Here is a 27739-nt window from a genome sequence, read left to right on the forward strand (position 1 = left end):
ATGCTACAATTCTCCAAAATATTATATAGTTGATACAAATATAGTTCAACACAGTTAAATTACATTTTAAGATCTAACTAAATTCTAAATCTTTAGGAAGCTGATATGTCAAAGAAAATACTTTTATTGAGATTCCGTGTTAGCCAATCTATTGTCGGGTGTATAAATATATAATATTACTATCAGTACTTCAGTTGTTGTTTTTTTTTTTTTAGGTCTTTTATGTTAATGATGTCTCGTATCAACTCTGACTTGGTAAATATTAACATGAGCTTTTTTTTTATCGTAACTGTACATAAAGCACAGAGCACAGGGATTGATTCAGAAAGAACAGATATCTTATTTAGCATAGTGTGGGCATAAGGGGGATGTCTTCAGTTGTTGGGCAGCACTTTGGGAAGCTGGTGGCAGGTCTGTTCCTGCTGTTGAAGATGACTACGAGGCTGGATGTTGTCAGTGCTGAATCACCATCTTGAAGGTTAAATCCAGTCTGGTCTAGAAGACAATAGTGCTCGTTTCTTGTTTTCTTTAATATCATTATTTCTGATGGAGTTGCCAGAAGACAGGTTTCGGTATAATGCTTGAAAGTTGCTGAGAGGTGTGCCTGCAGAAAATCCAGCCTGTGGGAAATAAGAACGGAGGGTAATGTACCACTGGGGACGATGATGTAAAAATAAAAATTTGATTACTATTTAAAACCCTTGTAATGTCACATTTTTGTCGTCTCTTGTGTCCTGTTTTAAAATATAATAAAAAGTAAATATGCCAAAAGAGTACAGGACCCACTGGGAATGATGGATCTTAAATCGTCGTATAACATTAGTTTTGACTTGTAGGTGCCTTTTTACTGAAGTGTAAAATATGTGATTCAGTATGCAATAAGAAATAGTAATAATATACATTTTACTTATGTATGCTAACATTTTAAAGTTTTGATTTTTAACCAGACATCAATAAAATAAATTAGAAATGTCCATATTAAACATACAAAAATAAATAAAAATGATCAACTCAATATGTATATCCTGAACACTTAATTGTACATTAGCAGGTCCTGCACACAAATGTAGAAATTACACTCTTTTGTTTTTTTTTTCTTATTGGATGCAAATGGATTTGCAGGCAAACACAGCAGTAGACACTGAATTATTTTACAGCAAACTGACAGCATCACGTCCAGCTGCTGTGTGTCTCACTCAAGCGGCGTCCTCTCTTCTGTGTTTCAGATGGAGTCCTGGAATGCCTCGAGCCCTGCTGAGAGAAAGAGAGAGAGGGAGGAGAGGAGTCGCTCGCTCTGTGATTCTGGCAGTACTTGGTCATGTTGCCGAGGGTGTGAGTGTGTGATTGAGAGAGAGGGACCCTCTCTAGGTGATGGTGTAGCAGCACAGAATGGTTTGTGGTGATACAGAGATGCAGGCCGTGATGTGCTGCAGCATCAATTCCTGGGACCTACGCAGTCGAGAGAGAGAGAAGAGAAATATTGTGTGTGTGTGTGTGTGTGTGTTGTCTTGCTTTAGCAGCATGTAAATATTGGAGTTACTCCATGGCCAATGCTTCCAATATTGCTCGTGCTGCTGAAGCAAGAAGTCACCAAGCAGCACATGCACGTCATCTTTTTATCTCAGCTACCAGGGCCCAGGTAGTGGCTGACTCACTGGTACTGAAATACCTTCATGGACTGAATCATCAAACCAACATAGAGAAGCCTGAAGGACCCTCGACCTCACCGGAACGAACTGAATGGTCAAAGGTAAAGATAGGTGCAGTGTTTCGTTTTGTTTGTGAAGTTAAGTAGCTTTTGTTAAATTCTTGTTTATAGGAGAACTTTTTTACTGTTTGTTTTCTTGTGTAAAAATATAATTCTATCCTTGTATGTTTTTTTTTTTTTGTTTGTTTCAATCTGTTTTGTTTTTTAATGAAATATTACAAATGAAATCACTGTTTTCCTAAACGTGCTGTTGCATTTTTGTGTTAAATTCAATTAAATAATAAAACTGAAAATCTCGTTTGACCTGTGGCAAACTCATTTGAACCTCGATGTATCTGTTCAGCACTTTCCACTGGGAACGCAACTTTTATTTTGGAGATCTCATCTTTGTGGTCGCTTTTCGTTTCTACTGTATTTTGAATACTGTTGTAGAAACGTTTTATTTTTCTGTTGATGAACCAGTATAACGTGAAGTGCGTTAATGTTTTTTTTTTATTTAATTTAGTTTAGTTAATTTTATTTTATTTTATTTTTCTTCCACGCTTTCCCTCATTTCCGGTGAGTACACTGAGAACACAAAACTGACTTCAAACAGACTTTTTCCGATAATAACAAATAAGCAAGGTTTTTAGATATTTATGTGGAGATTATTCCGCTGGACGGCATATTAATATTAGAGGCAAGTGTCTCCATGTTCTTACTGGACGGCGCATGCGTGCCATAGGTCTGTTGTTCTTATATAACTAGCATTAAAAGGCTTTTCACCAGCGACTTTCTGCAAGTTATTGTAAATGACATGTTATTTCATGTTAACAGTACGAGTCACTTATAATGTAACCTTACGTGACAGTGCTTATATTAAATACACAATTTTTGTGAAATTTCACACAAGGTTCTGTCGGCCTATAAAAACAAAAAAGAATGAGAAATATGACGCAGTGAAAGGCTTAAATAGCCTACCATTTAAATAATTTTATGAAAACAAATCAGAAAGACACATTTGTGAGCAGGCTAAATAATCTTAGCACATAACCACGATTTGGGCTTGTTCTTGCCATGTCTTTGTATTCTGAGAAATTATAATTTTATTTATTTGTTTTTGTATGATTTATCTGATTTAGGGTAACGTTGAGGGGTTTTATAAGGGGCCCATTTAGACGCAGAAATGTGTGTATTTGTTTTTTATTTTTATTATTATTGTCCGAATGCTGTGTTTGCCTGATTTTATCACATTTTGTATCTTTGACAATAAAGAAAAGACGTTTTGTTGTTTGTTTAATTTGACTAGCACTTAAACCCGTTGTTGCCTGTAGCTCACTTCTGAAACAGGTCGATTTAATCATATGATGTTTGATCATGATCTAAAGATAATGTAGCAACACGGTACAGTTTCATAGAGCTGATTTTAATCTATTATTTGGTTATGGCAAAACATAGGCTACACATTTTAATAATTTAATGAAAAAGATGAATTGTCCAGTACGCTCCTAGGACATAGAATTGTCTTGAGATTTTTTTTTTTTTTTTAGCAAATAGATAAATTGATATTAGGACGGATTTTTAATCGTCTCTTTTAATTATTAAATACGTTTTATCAGAACCTAAGTTTGTTTTCCGCGCACACTTATTTTGCTGTGTGTGTGATGCATTGAGAAGTCCTCTTAAAATGTAATTTTACATGGCTGTGAAAAATATATAGGCTATTTAATTTAGATGCATGCTTTTAGGCAGACATTTAAATAAAAGACATGTTTTTGCTTAATTTAATTGTGAATGGACTGAATTTTATAACTGATTGCAGTTACTGGTCATCCAGGGGGGAAAAGTCCGTCTATTTTTTTTTATTTTTTTTAAGTGTGTGAGTGTGTTTATGTCGGGGAAACTTGGGTATGTCCAAATAGATTCACCTTCATATATTACAGCTCTCGAAATTTTCTCTGCATACAGCTGCTGATTTCCACGCTGCTCTTTTAATTCAATAGACAAAGTAATGAGATTGAAGTCTCGAATCCTTGCGGCTCTTTACTGAGTGACTGTTGTATGCAGGACAGTCTGTGTAAAAGGTTAACAAATGTAATTTTAATAAAAAAAAAATACAATGTGTATTTTATTCATTTATTTAGTTATCTCGACACCCATAACATTTTGTCCGGGAGTTTTGAAACATTTGCAACTAGGCCTATAACCTAATTGCTGATGTTTGTTTTTGCTGCATGCAAGGTGTTGCTATTTCATGATGCGCTGCATGATACACTTTAATTTATGCGGCTTGTAATTGAAATTTAAACGGTGATATTTCGTGTGTCTGGTGTTTTAGGCTATCCGGATATATAATGGGCAAATGCTTGTTTGCTTTAGTGTCTGCAAAAGAAGTAACAAAACTAATGCATTTCACATTTTGCAATTACTGGACACCGACGCTAAAGTTTTTTTTTTTTTTTGCTCCACAAGTCATTGTCGATGTATGCAAGTATTTCATTTGACAAATTGAAAAAGGATTAAGCATAATGCTAGAACTTTAATATATAGCATAGGCCGAAGGGGAATGTATTTGGAGTCTCATCCCTAAAGCAAATGTCAACTGTAAAAATAAAAACAGGAGAAAAAGGCAACATGCAAAGTGCCCATTTTCTGTGTATCCACTTCAAGAAACGAGTATTGACAAAACCAATTTAAACAATTAAATCATTAGTTATTAGAAACATTAAACACAAAGACAAAACATTTAAAGCAAAAACAAATAGCCTACACGTGTGTTGACATGACTGCCTTTTTTTCTTAAAAAGGTAGGATATACTGGTGTAAGATAGATAAGTGGAGTGAAGATAGTGTCGTTATTTTAAAGACACAATGTTACATTTGTTTACAAAGAGAAAATCGAAGAATTGGAATTACATAACACATATTTCGTCTGGCCAGAGGAGAATTACACTATTTCGACATATTATTTCCTCGTCTAAATACTGTAAATCCACCCAGCTTTATATCAAGCTGATGCACAGCTGGTTTGACACAATTTGCATCGTTAAAAGCGCTATACAGATAATACTGACTTGACTTGCCATGCTGCCATTTCAGAGTGAGCTTCCTATTAATCATCAATGTGTTCTGCAGGCTTCAGAAAAATATATATTTATTAATACATTTGTTATTCAATTTACTCGAAGTTATGTAAGGTTTTTATTTTGTAAAGTAGGTTAAAGTAGGTAATTTCACTTTTCATCCCCCAATTCGCCTGGCAACAGTCGGCTAAATATATGTTCTGGTGGTGACGTCATGTCAGAGCAGATTCCTGCTTGAATCCTGGCAAAAACAGGGATACCTTCTCTCTCTCTTTTCTTTTCCTTTTCTCTAAAAAGTCCTGACTTTGTGTTTAATGGTGCACATCTCATGCCTCTCCTGGGTGAAATTGAAAACATTACCAAGACATTGATCTGGTCTGATTTTTTATTTTTTTTTGGTATAAAAATATTAAATAATTTCCCCTCAAAACACGAATCTATTACATTAGCCAATAATGTTCAGATGAAGTGTTGTTACGGCACTAATAATTTCAAAACTTTCTCTTAATGTCAAATGCTATTGCAACATGTAAGCTATATTATCGCAATATGTATTAAATCAACAATCAACAACAAAGCAAACATATAGCAGTATGCATATTCATTCTGAGTGAAAAATAATAATAAAAATACTTAAGAACTGAACTTACTGTCCTGGTAGAGACTGACATTCAGTTACGTAACGTTTAACCTTGAGTCTCCTGATAACTTGCACAGAGCAGATAAACGATATCAATGCACAATCTGAATGTGTTCATCTGCTTTAGCTTTTTCAGTTCATTTCCAATACTGGTGTTTCCAAAACTGCAATAAAGCATAATATATTAAAAAGTGAAAACTTGTATTCGAGAGGAACGTTTGAAGATTAAGTATAGGCTACAGCTCTAAACTTAAGTGAACAAGGCATTTTATTAAATATAAGATTTGGGAATGTTATCCCATTAGTAAACAACGATCCATCCACACTTGATTTTCCATTTATAACCAACAGACAAGATCTGTGCAGTTCACTAGCACACAAATGCTGACTGTGGCCTATGTATGAATCAGTCATGCTTGTTACACTTTCAAAAACAGACACAAACTACATTTTCCCAATGCTACAAATCTACAGGATTTTCTAGGTTGGCACATTGTAAGACATAAAGTACCTAATGAATGGCGTTATAAAATCAGCTGAGGAAATCTGATGTTGTGTTTATCAGGTCCAAAATACAGTTCCGACACAGCTCGGTTAGTAGCGTGCAGATCGCTTCCGCTTCTTTCCAGCAGAACCCAAGCCAGCTCACAATCTCTCCAGGACCGGGCAGAGAAAAGCTACTGAGTGCGACCACCTTATCCTGGAAACTCAGAGCGAGACAGTCCGACGGGAGAAAGTTTAGCGCTGGGAGACACGCACATACAACCAGAAGAACTCTCCACAGCACGCGGGAGTAGCGCGGAGCGGCAGCAGGGGGCAGCGAAGCCAGGTAGGTGCTGCTTTCGTAGGGGGCGCACAGCTTGTCCACCTCTCCAAGACGCACCCGGTCCCATTCCTTCACATCGAAGCTCTGCAGGCCAAGCAACCCCACGTCCACGTCAGTCCGCGACGGCAGCGGCGTTCCCCGAATGACGCGCAGCTTTTCCCTGAAGTCCTGCATCTGCTGGAGGAAAGTAAGCGGGTCCGAGAGCGAACGGAAGGATTCGGCGATGCCGAGCGCGCGCTGCTGCTCCTCGAGCGCAGAGCGGAGCTGGTTGATCTCGGGGTCAAAGGTCTGCATGACTGCGAGCTTCAGAGTCTCCAAGTCCGAGAGGATCTCGCTCCGTCTGTGCTCCAGCGTGCGCAAAAGTTTGTCAAAGTACTCTGAGACTCGATCCGCGTCCAGCGAGACCCTCTCCAGCGCTTTCCTCTTCGCTCCTTCTAACGATTCCAGGCACGAAAGCACCTCCGCGCCCCTCCAGCCCTCCACGACATGAAACAACTCCTCAAATGCGAGTTTCTCGCGTTCGTACGCCTCCTCCAGCGCGCAAAACTTGTGTCCTTTATGATCGCCTGTCGTGGCGCAAAAGCCACAGATGAGCTTCAGGTCCGTGGCGCAGAAGATGTTGAGCGGCTGTCCGCTGTGAACTCGGCAGAGAGACATCCTCGGCATCACTCGAATCCTGTTGTACTTCTCCACGATGCCACGCAGGGAGTAATTGACTTGCAAACTCGCGATGCCGTTGTGCACGGTCTCCTTTCGACAGGTCGGACATTTGAACGGCGGTCTCCAAGCAGGGCTCCGGTTACCGTCCAGGATGCCCTCCAGACACTTCTTGCAGAAGCTATGAGAGCATGGCAGAACGCGCGGGTCCTCGAAAAGACAGCAGCATATTGGGCATGTGAGGTCCTCCTCCAAGAGCTCCATCGTATCCTAAGTGGAAAAAGACATCAATATAAAAGCTTGTCGGGGGCATGACACATCAATGCAACTTTCATCATCTTGGCAAGCATCTTTCTCGTGCATCCCACACCGATTGTGAAGTCTAGAGCACTCGTTGCTGTCCAGTGTCATTTTGTACATCATCTACATTACGCGCAATAAAACAAATATTTGTTTGCTTTTGCGAGAATGCGTTACGGGTCTACAGTGAATACATAATAAGAACCAAATTGGCTGAGAATGAGAAAACTGCATCCATGTGAAGCTTAGCGTGCAGTTTTTTTTTTTTTTTTAAAGAATCAACATTATCTGTATCAATGCATAGCAAGCGATTCTGTGGAAGAGGCACGACAGGTTAACCAAATATAGTAGGTCAGATTGCCTGATGATGAAGACTCCTGAGTGCACCAGTACTTCATTTTTAATTGCCGCGTGAGAACTTTCGTGCAGGAATATCCGAGGACCTGTCCAACAAACTTCAACTGATTTAGAAATAAAGATTCTCCGCCGTCGAGTTGTCAAAAATGTTTCTCGGTTCGCACGGGTCCGGTTGTCAAGGTATTACTACGATTGTGGCAGATTTTGCAGGCGGAAAGCATCAGCAATTGGACCAGAAGCGCACTAGATGCTTAGGCAGTGTGCAACGCAATCGTGGCTCTTGTTGCTGTGCAGACTTCACCCTTTCCAATTGGGAAATTTTAACTAGTTCAGGTCAAGTCAGTATGGACAGGCAGTTAAAAAGAGTGCGCACAAACAACTAATGAATAGTGCATCTAAAGACAAACATTTCAACGCCACATTCAGCGTAATATCCGCGTAGCGAAGTGTATTTGCAGACTCGAGCGCTTAAATACACGTTTTGCGCAGTGAGTAAGAAATGCAGAGGATCCCTTGATTCTTGGATGGGGTTGTTGCGGGAGAGCACTCACTCTCTCCTAGATCAGCGTTTCTCTACAGATTACGTCAATACTGGCGTTACCCATCATCTACCCACAAACGCCTAGTTCACCTATTCACTGAGCTACAATAACGAAGTGATTTTCGTTTGGGTTACAGACACAGACAATCAAAAAGCACGACGGGGTTTTCTGCCATAAAGATGATCCTCCATCACGCCACTTTGGTCGCATATGCCCGTGCCATGTGTCAGGGTCTTGACGCATCGATAACCAATCACTACCGAGTCACGTGTCAAAATATTTTGACCTCGATTTTTCTTCCCCTGTTTCCATGCCATCAGGAAGAGAAGGGCTTCCGAGGCGCCGCGCGCTCATTGGCCGAGTCAGGGATGAAAGCGCATGCAGTGATGTAATTGGCCACGAGAGGGCTCAGCGAACCGGTTTGTCAGAAATGGGATAGAAATTTAGTGTTACATTTAGTGCGTTTTCACAGAATATTCATTATCTTATGAAGGATGATTTTATGCAGTAAACAGTAAATCAGTAAAAAACTGTAAAAAAAAAAAGAGAAAATAAAAAATGACCTGAAATTGACTGAAATTAGAACCAATTTTCTTACATTTCCTGTCAACCCTAAATGTAAAGAGGTGCACTTTAAAATTATGAATCACATTCACCCTGCAAAAGACTTTTTAAGAGTAAGTTTTTAATTTTTTAATACATTTTTTTGAAGAGTATTTAATATTGGGGACTTAAATATGTTATGGTACGGAAGATAGAAAGTTATGGAAATTGGAGATAGAAACAGTTGAGCGCTTGTTTTTTTCAGTGTAATTTGGTACAAACATACTGGAATGATGCATTTAGCTGGATACAACAAAGAATAGCTGTAACACTGATCCTCTCGTGGGAAATTAAGTTTGGTTTGTTATTTAAGGATAAAAAGATATGAAATAAGTTGTTGCTTTTGCTGAAATTTTCCATTCATGAATGTAAATTTTTCATAACTCCCCCATGATTAGTGGTTCTTAAAAAGGAATTTGTAATATATTTGGAGACGTTAAGAGGGATGAAGCTTTAGATATTTGTATACTTTATTAGAGGATTTTGGTTTCATAATGTGAGAGCCTCCTACTCCCCTATTTTGTCTTTATATATATATATATATTATTTTTCTCCCCCCAATCTTTTTTTTATTTTATCATGAATTTATTTTGTGATATGGTGTACAGAGTGTGAATGTAAATTGAGTGTAATCTCAGTCGTGATATGTAAATCTCCCAGTTATAAAAGCCTTTCTGTGTTGTTGTTCAAAGCATTGAATAAAAAAAAAAAAAAAACTTTCTGAGCCGGTAAGCGCCCCCTTGAGGTGGACATCTGTCTGTGTCAAAACAGCACCAGTAATCAACAATGATTTTTCCAAGGGATCCATTCTATCCTGGAAGCGTCGTGCGCGCTGAAGTTTGACGCGTGTAACTGCACTTCCGGTGATCTCGACGCTAGAATGGCTGCAGTGTTTACGTGTTGTTTGGGCTGCTGCGGGGACGGCGGAGCGGGCCATGCTCCCCTCAAAGAAATGCCCACCGTACATCTAGACACGCACCACATGGGTAAGAGTCACTTCCACAGTTCAGCGAGCTCACAAGAAGTCACCCATTTACAATTAAAGCGAAGAGATGTGTCAAGCTAGCAGATGATGCTAATTCCCTAAAAAATGCTTGAACACAAGTTAACTAATCAATAGGTTCGCCATCACTGTTTTTAAATAAATTGAGCATTCGTTCCTAATAGTGTAATTAATCAGGACAAGTAGACCTTACTATCTGGATCACATGCTAGTTGCTAGTATACAGCTGACAGACCCAGTGTCTGTTTAATCTCTCTTGTGATTGAGTGACTCCGGTAGTGGGTGTCATTTCAGCCTCGTTTTTTTGCAATTATCTCTGAAAACATTATGAAATGCATACCTGTATTTCAGTGCTGTAGCAGTGTGGTCATGAGAGCTTGCTTGGCCTTTTTTTCCCAGGGACGGATGTGGTCATAGTGAAAAGTGGGAGGCGGATCTGTGGAACTGGAGCCTGTCTTGCCAACGCCCCTCTACACCAGAACAAGAGCTATTTTGAGTTCAAGATCCAGTCCACGGGTGAGTACCTCCATGATAAGTTGTTACTATCAGCAGCGTCAGACTTTTCATCGTGTTATATTTGAGGCTTTTTCGGTTTCGCTTTGGCAGTTTTTAATATTTTTCTAATGCCTGTAGCACTGTGTAGCTGTCGGATAGATGCTTTTGTTGTCTCAAATGGGAATATTGTTGAGTGTGTCGCTCAGGGCTGTCCAAACTCAGTCCTGGAGGGCCGGTGTCCTGCAGAGTTTAGCTCCAACCCTTATTAAACACACCTGAAGCAGCTAATCTCAAGATCTTACTAGGCATACTAGAAACTTCCATTCAGGTGTGTTGAGGCAAGTTGGAGCTAAACTCTGCAGGACACCGGCCCTCCAGAACCGAGTTTGGACAGCCCTGGTGTAACTGATGTAAAATAGATTCTGACATAAACAAATAAATCAATAAAATGAGCTTTGAGAACACGACTCCAGTTAAGCAACAGAATCAATTGCAATAACCAGAAATAAAGCATTAGACATAAAGGGATGCCATGCTCGGTATTTTCATATGGTAATATTGTCCCTTAATAAAAAAGTGAATTTGTGACAGTAAATTAATAACTCATGATATTTCATGTTTCTCAACAAATTCAAATGACAAAATTATATTTTACATAAAGACTAATCTAAATACAGATTTATGTTTTAGTGTAATTTAAAGTAAATTTAAATTACACAAGTAAATCAGGCTGTAATTGACTGCAAAGGATTTGCAACCAAGTATTAAAAAGTGAAAGTTTGATTTATGATTATTATTCTGTCCCATTACTTTTGGTCCCTTAACAAGTGGGAGGCACATATGCAAACTGTTGTAATTCCTACACCGTTCACCTGATTTGGATGTAAATACCCTCAAATTAAACTGACAGTCTGCAGTTAAAGTACATCTTGTTCGTTTCATTTGAAATCCATTGTGGTGGTGTATAGAGCCAAAAATGTTAGAATTGTGTCGATATCCCAATATTTATGGACCTGACTGTAGATATATTTATAGAGTTTCTCGCTCAAGTTCACACAGACCTAGACGGCAGAAGCGCATCCTGTTAGCTTTAATTACTTTACAGAAGCGTTTAGCTGTTATTCTGAGTGTACACAAATAAACGTAGAGTCTTTACAGATTCGAAAGATGTATTAGGCTACTTTTTTATCTGTTTGACCAAAAATGACTGAGATTTTAAGAGCAAGTGAGCGCACCGGCGCCTGTCCTGCAGTGAGCGCGCTATTCAGCTTCCACTCTCCACACAAACACTTCAATAGCGCACATTTCTCTAGGTTAACATCATATTGAGCGGCCATGTAAAGTTGCTACTACATCTTTCAGATAAGAGGCCATATTTGAGGTTGATGAATGATAGGTGATGTCCTGCCCGGGTGTATTACCACAGACCAGCCGTTAACAATCTGTCCGTTACAGACTGCGTCATTCACTTAATCAGCCACACCAAAGCAAACAGGAGGCGAGCATAAAGAGACAGGGCAACTAGAATTGAGTTCAGAATTAACATGGTTTATAGTTTATTTATATAAAAAGTGTATTGTGTATAAATTTGGGTATCATTGCTATTCCCGGTCCCGCCCACTCCTGCTGACATTTTTTCCTGTCCCGTCCCAATCACGTCATTCGTAGTGATTTTGTTTCCCATCTTGTTCCTTATATATATATATATACAGTGATATGCATAAGTTTAGGCACCCATGCTAAAGTTGACTAAAAAGAGGAATAAAAAAATCATCTTTTGGAAATTGAACTTAATGCCTTAATTAAAAAAAATGGGAAAAATCCTACCTTTAAGGACACCAATTTTCTTTGTGAATGAATAATGTAAAAAAGTAAAGTAAAAAGTAAAGTCGTGACGTATTGTCAGGTATGGTGACCCATACTCGAAATTGGTGCTCTGCGTTTAACATCCAAGTGCACACACACAGCAGTGAGTAGTGAACAAATGCACACACACACACACACACACACCGTGAACACACACCCGGAGCAGTGGGCAGCCATTTATGCTGCGGCGCCCGGGGAGCAGTTGGGGGTTCGGTGCCTTGCTCAAGGGCACCTCAGTCGTGGTATTGAGGGTGGAGAGAGCGCTGTACATTCACTCCCCCCACCTACAATCCCTGCCGGCCTGAGACTCGAACCTGCAACCTTTCGATTACGAGTCCAATTCTCTAACCATTAGGCCACGACTTCCCCCCCATGTATCGTAAATAAATAAATGTTCTTCCTTAAAATACAGGGTGCATATGTTTGGGCACCCCTATGTTAAATTCCCATAGAGGCAGGCAGATTTGTATTTTTAAAGGCCAGTTACTTCATGGATCCAGGATACTATGCATCCTGATAAAGTTCCCTTGGCTTTTGGAATTAAAATAGCCCCACATCATCACATAGCCTTCACCATACCTAGAGATTGGCATGGTTTTATTTCAGTTAGCCTAATAGCTGGTTTGATTTGCATTGAGAGGTGATCTTATGGAAAGTACTCCATGCCAATCTCTAGGTATGGCGAAGGCTATGTGATGATGTGGGGCTATTTTAATTCCAAAAGCCAAGGGAACTTTATCAGGATGCATAGTATCCTGGATCCATGAAGTAACTGGCCTTTAAAAATACAAATCTGCCTGCCTCTATGGGAATTTAACATAGGGTTGCCCAAACTTATGCACCCTGTATTTTAAGGAAGCACATTTATTTATTTACGATACATTATTCATTCACAAAGAAAATTGGTGTCCTTAAAGGTAGGATTTTTCCCAATTTTTTTAATTAAGGCATTAAGTTCAATTTCCAAAAGATGATTTTTTTATTCCTCTTTTTAGTCAACTTTAGCATGGGTGCCTAAACTTATGCATATCACTGTTATATATATATATAATTTTTTTTGTTTTTTTTATTAAATGTGTATATAATATAAGTAAACTAACTTATTATTGGGACCCTTAGAATTAGAATTTTTTTGTATTGTGACATTTTTACTATAATCACATTTTACCTCCTGAATCTCGGTAATGTTCTTCAGCTGTCTCATGAAGGTGTGCTGCTGTTTGTGTTTGTGGTGCAGGTGTTTGGGGGATCGGTGTGGCCACTCAGAAGGTGAATTTGAACCAGGTTCCGCTGGGTCGTGACAGTCACAGTTTGGTGCTTCGACATGATGGCTCCATATACCACAACAACGAGGAGAAGAACCGATTACCTGCCAACAGCCTGCCTCAAGAGGGTGATATAATGGTACGTTTTTACTTTTGGAAATCAAATTGTGGAATACACAGCAAGTATATACTGTATAAGATTGCTTTTGTTCGTAAAAGTGTGTTTCTGTTTTAAGGGGGTGACCTATGATCATGTGGAACTGAACCTTTACTTAAATGGAAAGAACATGCACTGTCCAGCCTCAGGTATTCGAGGGACTGTGTTCCCCATAGTTTACGGTGAGTTGTATTTCAGTAATATTATATATTGTCATAATATATAATACTGAATCAAAAAACAATTATATACATACACATAAAATGACAATATTGATATCGTATATTTACATGTTTTTTTTTTTTGCTTCAGTCATGCTAAAACTGTTTAGGCTGTTTTAGGCTAGTCCAGCTAATGCACAGCACATTTTAAAGAAACTCTTTTCCAAAAATCTCTTCCAAAAAATGAATTAGCTCTTTTAATTAAAAATTGGGACTTTTGTTTTTTGCAGCCACCATTTAAGTGTCACAGGCCTTTTTTAATTATCAAGTTATCATCGTTTACTCATGTCTTTCCAAACCTAAATGACTTTCTTTTTACTGTCAAAAACAAATCAATATTTTGAGAAATGTCATACAATGGAAGTCAGTGTTAATGCAGTCATTGGGCTCAAATGTTGTTTGGTTCCCAACGTTTTCAGCATATCATCTTTCATGTTCTGCTGAAGAAATAAAGTCATACAGGTTTGTAACAGTATGAGAGCAAGCAAATAATGACAGACTTTTTGGGTGGACTATTCCATCAAGTAAAAAAAAAAAAAGGTTTAAATAACATTTAAGAATGAACAAGTTGCAGAAGGGAACATATAAAGCTTTAATTTAATTTGCAGTACATTTAACAAAAAGTTAAAACACAAGTTTTAAAAAAGGACAGAGAAAAATAGATTTGTCATGATGTATTACCTATACAGTGGGTACGGAAAGTATTCAGACCCCCTTAAATTTTTCACTCTTTGTTATATTGCAGCCATTTGCTAAAATCATTTGTTCATTTTTTTTCCTCATTAATGTACACACAGCACCCCATATTGACAGAAAAACACAGAATTGTTGACATTTTTGCAGATTTATTAAAAAAGAAAAACTGAAATATCACAGACACTCATATATTTAACTCAGGTGATGTACATTTCTTCGGATCATCCTTGAGATGGTTCTACACCTTCATTTGAGTCCAGCTGTGTTTGATTATACTGACTGGATTTGATTAGGAAAGCCACACACCTGTCTATATAAGACCTTACAGCTCACAGTGCATCTCAGAGCAAATGAGAATCATGAGGTCAAAGGAACTGCCTGAAGAGCTCAGAGACAGAATTGTGGCAAGGCACAGATCTGGCCAAGGTTACAAAAAATTTCTGCTGCACTTAATGTTCCTAAGAGCACAGTGGCCTCCATAATCCTTAAATGGAAGACGTTTGGGACGACCAGAACCCTTCTTAGAGCTGGCCGTCCGGCCAAACTGAGCTATCGGGGGAGAAGAGCCTTGGTGAGAGAGGTAAAGAAGAACCCAAAGATCACTGTGGCTGAGCTCCAGAGATGCAGTCGGGAGATGGGAGAAAGTTGTAGAAAGTCAACCATCACTGCAGCCCTCCACCAGTCAGGGCTTTATAATGGCAGAGTGGCCCGACGGAAGCCTCTCCTTAGTGCACGACACATGAAAGCCCGCATGGAGTTTGCTAAAAAAACACCTGAAGATTCTCTGGTTTGATGAGACCAAGATAGAACTTTTTGGCCTTAATTCTAAGCGGTATGTGTGGAGAAAACCAGGCACTGCTCATCACCTGTCCAATACAGTCCCAACAGTGAAGCATGGTGGTGGCAGCATCATGCTGTGGGGGTGTTTTTCAGCTGCAGGGACAGGACAACTGTTGCAGTCGAGGGAAAGATGAATGCGGCCAAGTACAGGGATATCCTGGACGAAAACCTTCTCCAGAGTGCTCAGGACCTCAGACTGGGCCGAAGGTTTACCTTCCAACAAGACAATGACCCCAAGCACACAGCTAAAATAATGGAGTGGCTTCACAACAACTCCGTGACTGTTCTTGAATGGCCCAGCCAGAACCCTGACTTAAACCCAATCGAGCATCTCTGGAGAGACCTAAAAATGGCTGTCCACCAACGTTTACCATCCAACCTGACAGAACTGGAGAGGATCTGCAAGGAGGAATGGCAGAGGATCCCCAAATCCAGGTGTGAAAAACTTGTTGCATCTTTCCCAAAAAGACTCATGGCTGTATTAGATCAAAAGGGTGCTTCTACTAAATACTGAGCAAAGGGTCTGAATACTTAGGACCATGTGATATTTCAGTTTTTCTTTTTTAATAAATCTGCAAAAATGTCAACAATTCTGTGTTTTTCTGACAATATGGGGTGCTGTGTGTACGTTAATGAGAAAAAAAATGAACTTAAATGATTTTAGCAAATGGCTGCAATATAACAAAGAGCGAAAAATTTAAGGGGGTCTGAATACTTTCTGTACCCACTGTATATTGCTGTGATTAAATGTGACGAATTGAGTTTTTGCCATTCATATTATGAACTAATATACTGATGTTTGTAATCTCCCCTCTCATTCTCTCAGTGGACGACAGTGCCATCATAGACGGCCAGTTCAGTGATTTCTACCATACTCCACCCGAAGGCTTTGAAAAGATTATGTTTGAACAGCAGATCTTTTGAATTGTCATCTGCAGACACATACATAGTGTGTTGAACTGTGTGTGGCAGCACGTGGTTACGATCTCTTTCAATATTGCTTCTGCCTTTGCTGTTACTACTGCTGCTCTTGTCCATTTGGAAGACAAACCAGGCTTTAGTTGTGTGTGTGTGTGTGTGTGTGTGTGTGTGTGTGTTTGGACACAAATGAGAGAGAATCTACAACCTAGAAAACACTTTACATAAGCACTGAAGACACTTACTGATATTGATAAACTGAGCTTTTCTTTTTATTTAATAACAGTGTACAATGATCAGCAGCTGATCAGCTTTGTGTTTTTGATTTATGTAGTAATGTAGAAGCTTTCTTGAATGAACCAATTGTATTTGCAATATTTACATGTGATTGAGAATCAAACCTCTCTTATTCTGTTGATTTTTGATGAGTCTGTTACTGTCGTTTGCCTTTCATCTGAACTAGGTATATTTATAAATTGCTATCTATAGCAGTTTATAGTATTTTCCGCAGTGTATTTTAACATTTTACTTCTGTGATCTCTATTGCACATAATATTAAACAAGTGGCTTTGGCTGAACACATTTCAGAGTCAAATAGACACTGAAATGACATGCATGAATCTGTTTAACGTGATCATTTTTGCTGCCCTGGCTTATATCTTACCAATCTCCTTCAAATGTTAGACTGAAGGTAAACATTTCTTTTTGCTTCAGGTGTGTTTTGCTCCACTGATGTCCTGGACCTGAAATAATTCACATCTGCATAGTAAACTTTAATTAACTATGAACCTTATGTTATTGGTTACTGCAGAAATGTTATGTGCTCTTAACACCAAAACCACTCATGCATTAATTTTATTCACACAGTTGAATACACAACCAATTCTTAAGTTTTATTGTTAACAGCATGGCCATGCAGCTACCTAAAGCCAATGTGCTTTTCAGAAAAAGTCCTCTGAAAAGGTTTTGTCCTGTAAGATTTGTCAAATCTGATTTTCAGGCCCCAAAAAGCTTGAATTCTCTCTGTACACTGTGTCTTATGGTACATTCCACAAGTGCTGTATTTAATAAACAAGTATTCTGTCTCTATGTCAAAGACCTGTGTAATGTGAAACCAAATAAAATATAGACAACCAAGCTCCTCTACAAAAATACAGGTCCTTCTCAAAAAATTAGCATATTGTGATAAAGTTCATTATTTTCTGTAATGTACTGATAAACATTAGACTTTCATATACTTTAGATTCATTACAACACAACTGAAGTAGTTCAAGCTTTTTATTGTTTTAATATTGATGATTTTGGCATACAGCTCATGAAAACCCAAAATTCCGATCTCAAAAAATTAGCATATTTCATCCGACCAATAAAAGAAAAGTGTTTTTAATACAAAAAAAGTCAACCTTCAAATAATTATGTTCAGTTATGCACTCAATACTTGGTCGGGAATCCTTTTGCAGAAATGACTGCTTCAATGCGGCGTGGCATGGAGGCAATCAGCCTGTGGCACTGCTGAGGTGTTATGGAGGCCCAGGATGCTTCGAAAGCGGCCTTAAGCTCATCCAGAGTGTTGGGTCTTGCGTCGCTCAACTTTCTCTTCACAATATCCCACAGATTCTCTATGGGGTTCAGGTCAGGAGAGTTGGCAGGCCAATTGAGCACAGTAATACCATGGTCAGTAAACCATTTACCAGTGGTTTTGGCACTGTGAGCAGGTGCCAGGTCGTGCTGAAAAATGAAATCTTCATCTCCATAAAGCTTTTCAGCAGATGGAAGCATGAAGTGCTCCAAAATCTCCTGATAGCTAGCTGCATTGACCCTGCCCTTGATAAAACACAGTGGACCAACACCAGCATCACTGACTGTGGGTACTTGACACTGGACTTCAGGCATTTCCCTCTCCCCAGTCTTCCTCCAGACTCTGGCACCTTGATTTCCGAATGACATGCAAAATTTGCTTTCATCCGAAAAAAGTACTTTGGACCACTGAGCAACAGTCCAGTGCTGCTTCTCTGTAGCCCAGGTCAGGCGCTTCTGCTGCTGTTTCTGGTTCAAAAGTGGCTTGACCTGGGGAATGCGGCACCTGTAGCCCATTTCCTGCACACGCCTGTACACGGTGGCTCTGGATGTTTCTACTCCAGACTCAGTCCACTGCTTCCGCAGGTCCCCCAAGGTCTGGAATCGGTCCTTCTCCACAATCTTCCTCAGGGTCCGGTCACCTCTCCTCGTTGTGCTGCGTTTTCTGCCACACTTTTTCCTTCCCACAGACTTCCCACTGAGGTGCCTTGATACAGCACTCTGGGAACAGCCTATTCGTTCAGAAATTTCTTTCTGTGTCTTACCCTCTTGCTTGAGGGTGTCAATGATGGCCTTCTGGACAGCAGTCAGGTCGGCAGTCTTACCCATGATTGCGGTTTTGAGTAATGAACCAGGCTGGGAGTTTTTAAAAGCTTCAGGAATCTTTTGCAGGTGTTTAGAGTTAATTAGTTGATTCAGATGATTAGGTTAATAGCTCGTTTAGAGAACCTTTTCATGATATGCTAATTTTTTGAGATAGGAATTTTGGGTTTTCATGAGCTGTATGCCAAAATCATCAATATTAAAACAATAAATGGCTTGAACTACTTCAGTTGTGTGTAATGAATCTAAAATATATGAAAGTTTAATGTTTATCAGTACATTACAGAAAATAATGAACTTTATCACAATATGCAAATTTTTTGAGAAGGACCTGTAGTTATATTTAGTTAAAATGCTAAATGTGTCCCTAGATCTTTGGTTGTTAATTGGAGGAATAATGTGGGTTTGCAATAATACTAATTCCAGATATAGCCTATGCTTATTGTGTAGAGAGAGAGAAAGAGGGGTAGATAGTCAGATTTATTAGTAATAAATCTGTTGAATTTTAATTTTGACAGAACCATTCAGCATCAGCCAGTAATATTATTTGAAACATGGATGGGTGAGTAACTCTTTGTAACCCCCCAATGCAGGCACTCTTATTGTTCCTATTGTCTTGATTTCTCAGCAGGTCGAGACATTGGTAGTGTCCGGTTCAGCGAACATTTTTAAAAAGCCTTTTAAAAAAAGGCTCCTAAGAGCTTACATCCTACTATTTTTAAGTCTTCACCGCTTTGGTGGTTATGAGAGAGAGACAAAAACACTCAATAAAGGTAAAGGCAACCTTTTATAATAATGGTTATAAGTATCATTCCATTATATTTATTATTTAACAGAGATAGGTAAAATACATTCAAATAAAAAAGTCATAAAACTATTTTATACATTATGTTCACTTTATATCTGAATGTACATGAACTGATCTAGGCTACCTGAGTGGGTTTTATCAAAGCATGTTATGTTTTAAAATATTTAAAAGTACTACTATAATATATAATATAGGCCTATAAGTCATTTCACTGAAAACTGTTTAGACAAAGTTTGGACTTAATTGCCAAAGCGCAGTTGAAAGGACAATGCCACCTTAGAGGTCTGAAAGATGACGGAACTGTTTTGGTGAGACTCTAGAAGCTGTTAATGTGTCCATATTGGGAATATACTTTTTTTCTCTCTCTCTTATAAAGGCACACGAGCAAAAGCTTTGACTAGCCCTTTGATTGGCTGTTCAGTCTCCTGCTCTGAACTATTTACAGATGAGCAAATGCAGGTGATGTGAGTCTCACTTTCCCCAGTCAACAGAAAAATATACACTGCAATTCTGTGTAAAACAGACACATACTGCACACTCAAACTTCCCTTTAAAAGTGTCAAAAGCTATGTTTTAAAATATCTCAAATATCAATCCAAGATACTAAGAACGGCATTCTGTAAAGAAACAGAAGAATGATCATATCAAAATGGCATATGCAGACATATTTCATGATTTTTTTTATTTATTCCTTTATTTAACCAGGGGAAGTCATATTGAGACTATAGTCTCTTTTTCAAATGGTCCCTGGCCAAGAAAGGCAACACTTAAAAATAGAAATAGAGAAAGAGAAACCTCATCTACAACAAACAGAGCATACCACATTATACAATAACATAACAGCACCACAAAAACCATACCACAACACCCAACAAGAACAAAAAATAAATACAATAACAAACAAAATATATCATAATAACTAAGACATCATACAACAAGCAATATAAGAAGCCACAGGCAGAATACAAAAACAAAACAGTAACCTATATACAATCACACTTATATCTGAAGGTTTCTATGACATATCATTTAAAATCATTAAGTGTGATAAAAGTGCTTAGCTTCAACTGTTTCTGCAGAGCATTCCAGGTTGAAGGGGCATTATAACGGAAGGCAATTTGACCAAATTCAGATTTTACACCAGGTATAGTAAAAAGAATGCTATTTTTAGACCTAAGATTGTACCTATTATTTTCTACAAAAGAGAAGACTGATAAATAAGAGGGCAATAACCCTATCACTGCCTTATGAATAAAAATAAGCCAGTGATGCTGTCTATGAACTGAAAGTGGAGGCCAACCTGATAAACTGTATAAACTACAGTGATGTGTAGAATACTCAGCCTTAATAACAAAGCGTAAGGCAGAATGGTAAACCGAATCCAGTGAGCGTAAAACAGACTTTGCTGCATGCATATAAAGAATACCTCCATAGTCTACAACAGACAAAAAGGTAGCAGCAATAAGTTCCTTTCTTACTTTTAAATTAAAACAAGCCTTATTTCTATAATAAAAACTTAATTTAACTCTCATCTTTTTTACCAAGTTGTCTATATGGGGTTTAAATGAGAGCTTTTAAAACACCCAAATAATTATAACATGACACTCTCTTAATTTCCTGGTCATATAGAGTGACAATTTGAGGCAAATCCTGTACATAACTAAAGTGAGTGAATAACATAAATTTTGTCTTTTTAGAAATTAGTACCAATTTAAAATTAAGTATATTTTTTTGTAAAGTTGTGAAAGCATCCTGCAATTTCTTTAATGCCTCATATGGAGCTCTAGCAGTACTGTATATGATAGTATCATCCGCATAGAGTTGTACAGCTGCATCTACATTTGTAAAAATATAATTTATGTAAATTGTTAACAACAAAGGCCCTAATATGGAACCTTGAGGGACTCCAACTATTAGGTCTGTCTCCCCTGACATACACAAGTGACATACTGATATCTACTAGACACATCATTTTTAAACCATTCAATAGCATTAACAGACATTCCAATTTTAGACAAACATTTTAACAAAATGGTGTGATCAACTCTATCTAAGGATTTTGAAAGACCAACAAATATTGCTGCACAAGATTCTTTACAGTCAATAGCACTAACAATATCAAGAATAACCTTAGTGGTTGCTGTGATGGTGCTATACCCTTTCCTGAAACCTGATTGAGAAGGAATAAGAATATTATTTACTGTTAAAAAGTCCTTTAACTGATCACTAACCAATGTCTCAAAATGTTTAGCTAATACTGAGTTTTGAAATAGGACGATAATTGTCCATAATAGTTGGGTCCCCATTTTTAAATGTGGTGTTACATGCGCTGTCTTCCAAGATCTAGGTATAATATTTTGTTCCAAAGATAAATTAAAAATATAAGTTATTGGTTCAACAATAATGTTAGCCACAAGTTTCAAAAGGGAAGGGTCAAGCCCATCAGGCCCAGCTGACTTTTTACAATTTATGTTTCGCAACGCGAATAAGACCTTCTCCCTTGAGATTGGCTCAAAAGTAAAGAGGTTCGAGCCCCAAGCATTGTGGTGAAATAACCCTGGAGATGAAAGATGTTCTAGCTATGACTTAAAAAGGAGTCCGGCAGAAGCAAAGTGATTATTAAAGAAATCAACTATATCTTTTTTATCAGTAATTTGCACATCATTAACATTTACAAGTTTAGAAAGAGCTGAAAATGAAGAGTTTTGTACTATTTAAATGGAATTAATAATTTTCCAAAATTTAGCTGGGTTTTTAAATTTCTCGTTGTCTCATCAAGGTAGAACTGTGACTTAGCTTTACGTATTTGTGTGGTACATTTATTTCTTAAATATCTGAAATTAACCCAATCATTTTCTTGCCCAGATTTCCTTGCCTTTGCCCAGGCCAAATCCCGTTCATGCAAGAGAGTGGATAATGCATCAGAAAACCAGGGATTATTCCTCCCCTTTACTTTGAACTTTCTCAAAGGTGCATGTTTATTTAAAATACCCATGAATGAATCCTTAAAATATGACCACACCAATTCAACATCAGGAATTAAACAGACCTTTTTCCAATCAAACTGAAAAATATCATGGATAAAAGCTTGCTGATCGAATGATTTAAAATACCTTTTCTCCACAATTCGTGGCACTGCCTTTTAAAATTTGCAATTTCTAATCATACCAACAGCACAATGGTCACTTATATCATTTGAAAAAAATACCTATTTGTGTGCATTTATCTGGGTAATTAGTTAAGATCAAATCTATTAATGTGGACTTTTTTGAGTCCTTTACGTTTGGATGGGTGGGAGCATTTATTACTTGAGTTAAATTTACAGAATTACAATAATCTTTAAAATCCTTTGACACATCTGTCAACCAATTCCAGTTCAAATCACCAAGGAGAATAATTTCTTTCTGATGATATTTCTGTCACTTACATAATGTAAAAACCCCATTTAAAAAAAAAGACATATGCAAACTGCAGAAATGTTCTGGACTTAAAAACTAAACATTGAACAAATTCCTTGCTAAAAATCATAAAACATCTTAATTCTGTTAGATTGTTTATATTAAACATCTAGTACAGCTTTGACATCCCTCAGTGCTGCTTTTTTCCTCTGCAAATCCTGTTCCTGTTTCTCCAGGTCTGGAAACACAAAGAACAAAGTCATTCTCATGAAACACTGCCATTTAAGTACCCATAAAAATTCTACTTTCTAATGTGATTCATTACAAGACACAAAAATGTACAAATTTATCCATTCAAATGATAAGTATATAAATTCAAAACTTACTGTTAAAGGGTTGAAATAACGTAACGCTTTAGATGTAGGTGGTTACAATCAACTACTGTACCTTGTTCCAGCTGAGTAATAATGCAAGGCAGCCGTCCAGATGCCCCCAATACTCTGAGAGCAACATCATAGTCTGTGGAATATTTCATAGCCTTTCAGTTGTATAAACAAAAACCCAGCATTTTATTGAGGGTTAAAGAACATACAGGGATATTTCAGGTTCAATACGAGTTAAGATCAGCTGATAGTGTTTGTGACAATATAACAGTATAATGACTACAGATCAGTGAAATATCACAGTTATGAGAAACAGTATTTTAACGTTTGTGGATTGGCCTCTGTCACTTCCATCTTAAGTTATTCACTGCAACTCAGATTGTTTTTAAAGAAGGGACAAGTCAAAATGAATGTTTTTGATAGCAAGATTATGCCACAATTGCTGTCGACTGAGCTTAAAGGTGAAGTTTATCATATTTTTGGTTAAAATATCTTCTCTCAACCCATTTTATTGTTCATTGACTATTACTAGTATTCCATTCATGGGTTTATCTCCCAAAAAAAGTCGACAGTGAGCCTCCCAGGCACCAAAAAACATTTAGTGTGGTCCACTCAAATTCGTCAGTGTCTTTCCAGGTCAGCCTAGCAAGAGTTTGGACTGTAGCTACTTTAGCAGACAAAGCAAGAGGCTTTATTGCCAGTGTGTGGGACCATCGCTGACACGTTACATGGGAAAATAAATATAGATTGGTTTGTTACCAGCAAGCCAAAATTTAAAAAGACTATCCTAAATACAAATAAATAGACAACCAGGGGCCTGTACCATGATGGTGGCTGAACAAACTCAGGGTTACAGGATTAGTTTTGAATTGACAAAACCAAACCACTCCAATCTGGGTTTGCTGGTACCATGATGCTCATCATCAACTTTATTTGTCAACTCAGTTTGTGGAGCGTGTGCACATGAATGTGTGACATCAGCGGCAACAACCAATCACATGCCTTGCCAGGCTAGCCAGCTAATCCGGATTCATGGTACAGGCCCGTGGTAAGAGGAGGGTAAACATTGGTAATGCTTTTACAAGATGGAGGAATTTGATTCAGTGTTTGGGTTTCAATCGAGGCGCTGAACTTCCTGAAGTCAAGTCCCAGATAAAATAAGTTCAGTCATGACAACTCTCTGAGAGTTTAGAATCAGAATCAGAATCAGAATCAGAAAGAGCTTTATTGCCAAGTGTGTTTGCACACACAAGGAATTTGTCTTGGTGTTATAAGCTTCCAGTACAGAAAGTACAAACATAGTGCAGACAACATATAATTAAGGTGATAAAGAACACTAATGAAGAGAATATACAATAATTAAGAATAACAATAGTAATAAAAATAAAAATATACAGAAAAGAGACATGACCATAGACAGAACTGTGAATGTGCATGTGTCCTATGTGCAGATGAAGGTTTGATGGGTTATTTACAGATGTACAGTACCGGGGTGTGTTATGTGTTGTTCAGGTGGGATACGGCCTGGGGGAAAAAACTGTTCTTGTGTCTGGCTGTTCTGGTGCTCAGTGATCTGTAGCGCCGGCCAGAGGGCAACAGTACAAAGAGAGAGTGAGCTGGGTGTGAGGGGTCCAGAGTGACTTTCTTAGCCCTTTTCCTCACTCTGGAGGTGTAAAGTTCTTGGAGGCTGGGCAGAGGGGCACCGATAATTCTCTCAGCAGTCCTAACTGTCCGTTGTAGTCTTCTGATGTCTGTTTTGGTAGCTGAACCAAACCAAACAGTTATAGAAGAACATAGGACAGACTCGATGATTGCAGAGTAGAACTGTTTCAGCAGCTCCTGAGGCAGGTTGAACTTCCTTAGCTGGCGGAGGAAATACAGCCTCTGCTGGGCCTTTTTCGCAATAGAGTCAATGTGATTGTCCCACTTCAGGTCCTGGGAGATGGTGGTGCCCAGGAATCTGAATGACTCTACTGAAGTCACAGTGCTGTTCATGATGGTGAGTGGGGGGAGAGCAGGGGGGTTTCTCCTGAAGTCCACTATCATCTCCACAGTTTTGAGCGTGTTCAGCTCCAGGTTGTTAAGACTGCACCAGACAGCCAGCTGCTCAACTTCCTGTCTGTAAGCAGACTCGTCACCATCCTTGATGAGGCCTATGACTGTAGTGTCGTCCGCAAACTTCAGGAGCTTGACAGAGGGGTCCTTTGATGTGCAGTCATTCGTGTAGAGGGAGAAGAGCAGTGGGGAGAGAACGCAACCCTGAGGGGCGCCAGTGCTGATGGTGAGAGTCCTGGATGTGAGTTTGCCCAGCCTCACTAGCTGCTGCCTGTCTGTCAGGAAGCTGGTGATCCACTGACAGATGGAGGAGGGCACAGAGAGCTGTCTCAGTTTGTCTGAGAGAAGGTCAGGTATGATGGTATTGAAGGCCGAGCTGAAGTCCACAAATAAGATCCTTGCATAATTCCCAGGTTTGTCGAGGTGTTGCAGGATGTAATGCAGTCCCATATTGACAGCGTCATCCACAGACCTGTTTGCTCTATAGGCAAACTGAAGAGGATCCAGCAAGGGCCTACCTGAAGTGATGTCCTTCAGGTAGGCCAGGACCAGTCTCTCAGCATGGTAATGTACATGACAATGTATTTGCTACAGGAGATACATCCACAGACATAGCAGATCTATACAGGTGGAGTTGGGGAAGGTGGAGGGTTGCTGAAACGCACTGCAACTGCTACAGCAAACACTAGCCAAGTATTTGAATGTTGAGCAGCGAGCTCATTGGCTGCTGATGCAAAAAGATAATGATGTCATTATGCGTCATCTAGAGTTTCATGACAGAACTTTGGATATGTTGCTATGATATGAATAATTGTAAGGGTTTGAGGTTGTTTAAAAACTTATTTTTATAATTCCACTATGTGACAATAGTAGCGCAGAAGCAACTTCGCCTTCAACTTGTATTGAACCCAGAATATTTCACAAAACCGTACTGAATCAAGGCTGTTCTCACCTTGGTGGCTGGCTTTCTGTGACTGCATTCTTTCTCCTAGACTGCTCAGCTGAGACACAAGCTCTGAGAAGATTTCTTTAGTCCACCCGGCCTCATTACATCTGGTCCAAAATATGATGGCACTGGGCTCAGATTTCACTGTGGTACCCACATCAGAAGCATCTGCTGCAGCGGGACGACCTGGTGATGAAGAAACTCCTGTCGGAGGAGGAGCTACTGGTAGCTGCTCAGATTTGAAGCGAGATGCTAAGAGTGTGTGTACTGAGGATATTAACACTGCTGGAACGTCTACAGTGGGGCTTGAATGCTGAGGTGACCCGGCCTGACCTGAGGGATCACAGGTGAAATAGTCCAGGGTAGGCATAGACAGGGAGCGAATTATACAGTGACCATATGGAGTATTTTTTTATATTTTAAATCGGGCTATCAAGAGATTAATTTTTAAAAATCGAATTAATTACATAATGTGCTGATTAATTAATCAAATTAATCTCTAATTAGTGAGCTTAACTAATTAACATGCACATCATGTGCCGATTAAAGGTAGTTATTATTAAAGAAAATAGTTATCATTGTTCATTTAGAAAAAAACACTGAATAGACATTACAAAAAAGTAGCTTTACAAAAAAATATAAGTAGCTTTAGAAATAAATATTTTAATTCAACATACAAAAAATTGATAAAGAGCGCTGTAGTGTATTCTTCAACCGCTCAGGTAATATTAATACAACCCATTTCAGGGGCTGGCAAAATTACATTTTAAAATCAGTCAGGACTATAGAAATGCATATTAATATTTACAAGAAATTCTCCATATTATGCGTAGGCTAGCCTATTTCTAAGTGATCCCCCTCCCTTACATCAAGCCTTCTTTATGGGGGTCAGTCAGACATAGAGTAAATGGTACCTGGTGAGAGAGGCTCAGTGGTTGGAGCTCTGGGAGGTGGAGAAGTTTCTTTTGTGGATGGTGTTTCCTTATGTTCAGGGGCTGTCACAGACCCAGGCGAGGTAGAATAATATTTTAGACTGTCCTCTGAAACGCAGAGATAAAGTGTGTGTGTTTTAATAGATTTAATTACAAATTTTTACGCCTCAAGATAATCTTCACAAAATAATATAACTTTGACGAATTTTGAAATAAAAGCGCCAGAACTAAAAAGCTAAACTTATAAACGAACGTCACCACCAGCGCGCTCCCGACAACTTTCTCAAACTTATTTTTAACGTGACGTAGGCTATCTGAATTTTAATCCATGCTACATGAACCGTTTCATATAAATTGTAATAAATACAAACATAGAGCCAAACTAAAACTCAAATGAAACATTAGTAATAAATAGTATAGTGAATAAATGAAAATCTTAACTAAAGGACATAAGAAACGTATTTCTGTTTATTTTAAAATAAGGTGCGTTAAAAGTCAATAAATGAATATGAATATTTTAATTGAAAACGTGTCTCTACGTACTATTCAATAAAATTCTAGTGCATTTAATCTATTAAATAACAGCAGAGTGAGCGAGTTATGTGATAGATTAAACTTATTTTAGTGAACAAAGTACCACATTTCAGCTCTCATTTTGTTA

General features: G+C 38.5%; 2 protein-coding genes and 1 long non-coding RNA gene across 4 annotated transcripts; 1 reads left to right on the forward strand and 2 right to left on the reverse strand.

Moving 5' to 3' along the window:
- Positions 1-282: 282 nt before the first annotated feature.
- Positions 283-10105, reverse strand: LOC306877303 (tripartite motif-containing 13). Of its 2 annotated transcripts, XR_013784882.1 has the most exons (5): positions 10039-10105; positions 5922-7163; positions 5421-5574; positions 1167-1449; positions 283-620 (listed from the first exon to the last, which is right to left on the reverse strand). XR_013784882.1 is itself a non-coding variant. In XM_079429001.1 (3 exons), the coding sequence occupies exon 2, from the start codon at positions 7155-7157 to the stop codon at positions 5943-5945; it is 1215 nt and encodes a 404-aa protein (XP_079285127.1). In that variant the 5' UTR covers positions 7158-7163; positions 10039-10095; the 3' UTR covers positions 5168-5574; positions 5922-5942. The 2 variants fall into 2 exon arrangements, 1 of the variants encoding a protein (XP_079285127.1); XM_079429001.1 differs by lacking the exons at positions 283-620; positions 1167-1449 and having other exon boundaries at positions 5168-5574; positions 10039-10095.
- On the forward strand, positions 9440-18781 carry LOC306877304 (SPRY domain-containing protein 7-like). The gene is made up of 5 exons (XM_079429002.1): positions 9440-9681; positions 10098-10214; positions 13297-13463; positions 13561-13663; positions 16065-18781. Exons 1-5 carry the CDS (start codon positions 9576-9578, stop codon positions 16160-16162), a joined length of 591 nt encoding a protein of 196 aa, XP_079285128.1. The 5' UTR covers positions 9440-9575; the 3' UTR covers positions 16163-18781.
- A 4165-nt stretch (positions 18782-22946) lies between these two features.
- Positions 22947-26307, reverse strand: LOC306877077. The gene is made up of 3 exons (XR_013784868.1): positions 26153-26307; positions 23210-23281; positions 22947-23000 (listed from the first exon to the last, which is right to left on the reverse strand). It is a non-coding gene; the product is annotated as an uncharacterized lncRNA (long non-coding RNA).
- Positions 26308-27739: the final 1432 nt, after the last annotated feature.

The sequence above is a fragment of the Barbus barbus genome, assembly GCF_936440315.1.
Source record: "Barbus barbus genome assembly, chromosome: 11".
Lineage (NCBI taxonomy): Eukaryota > Metazoa > Chordata > Actinopteri > Cypriniformes > Cyprinidae > Barbus > Barbus barbus.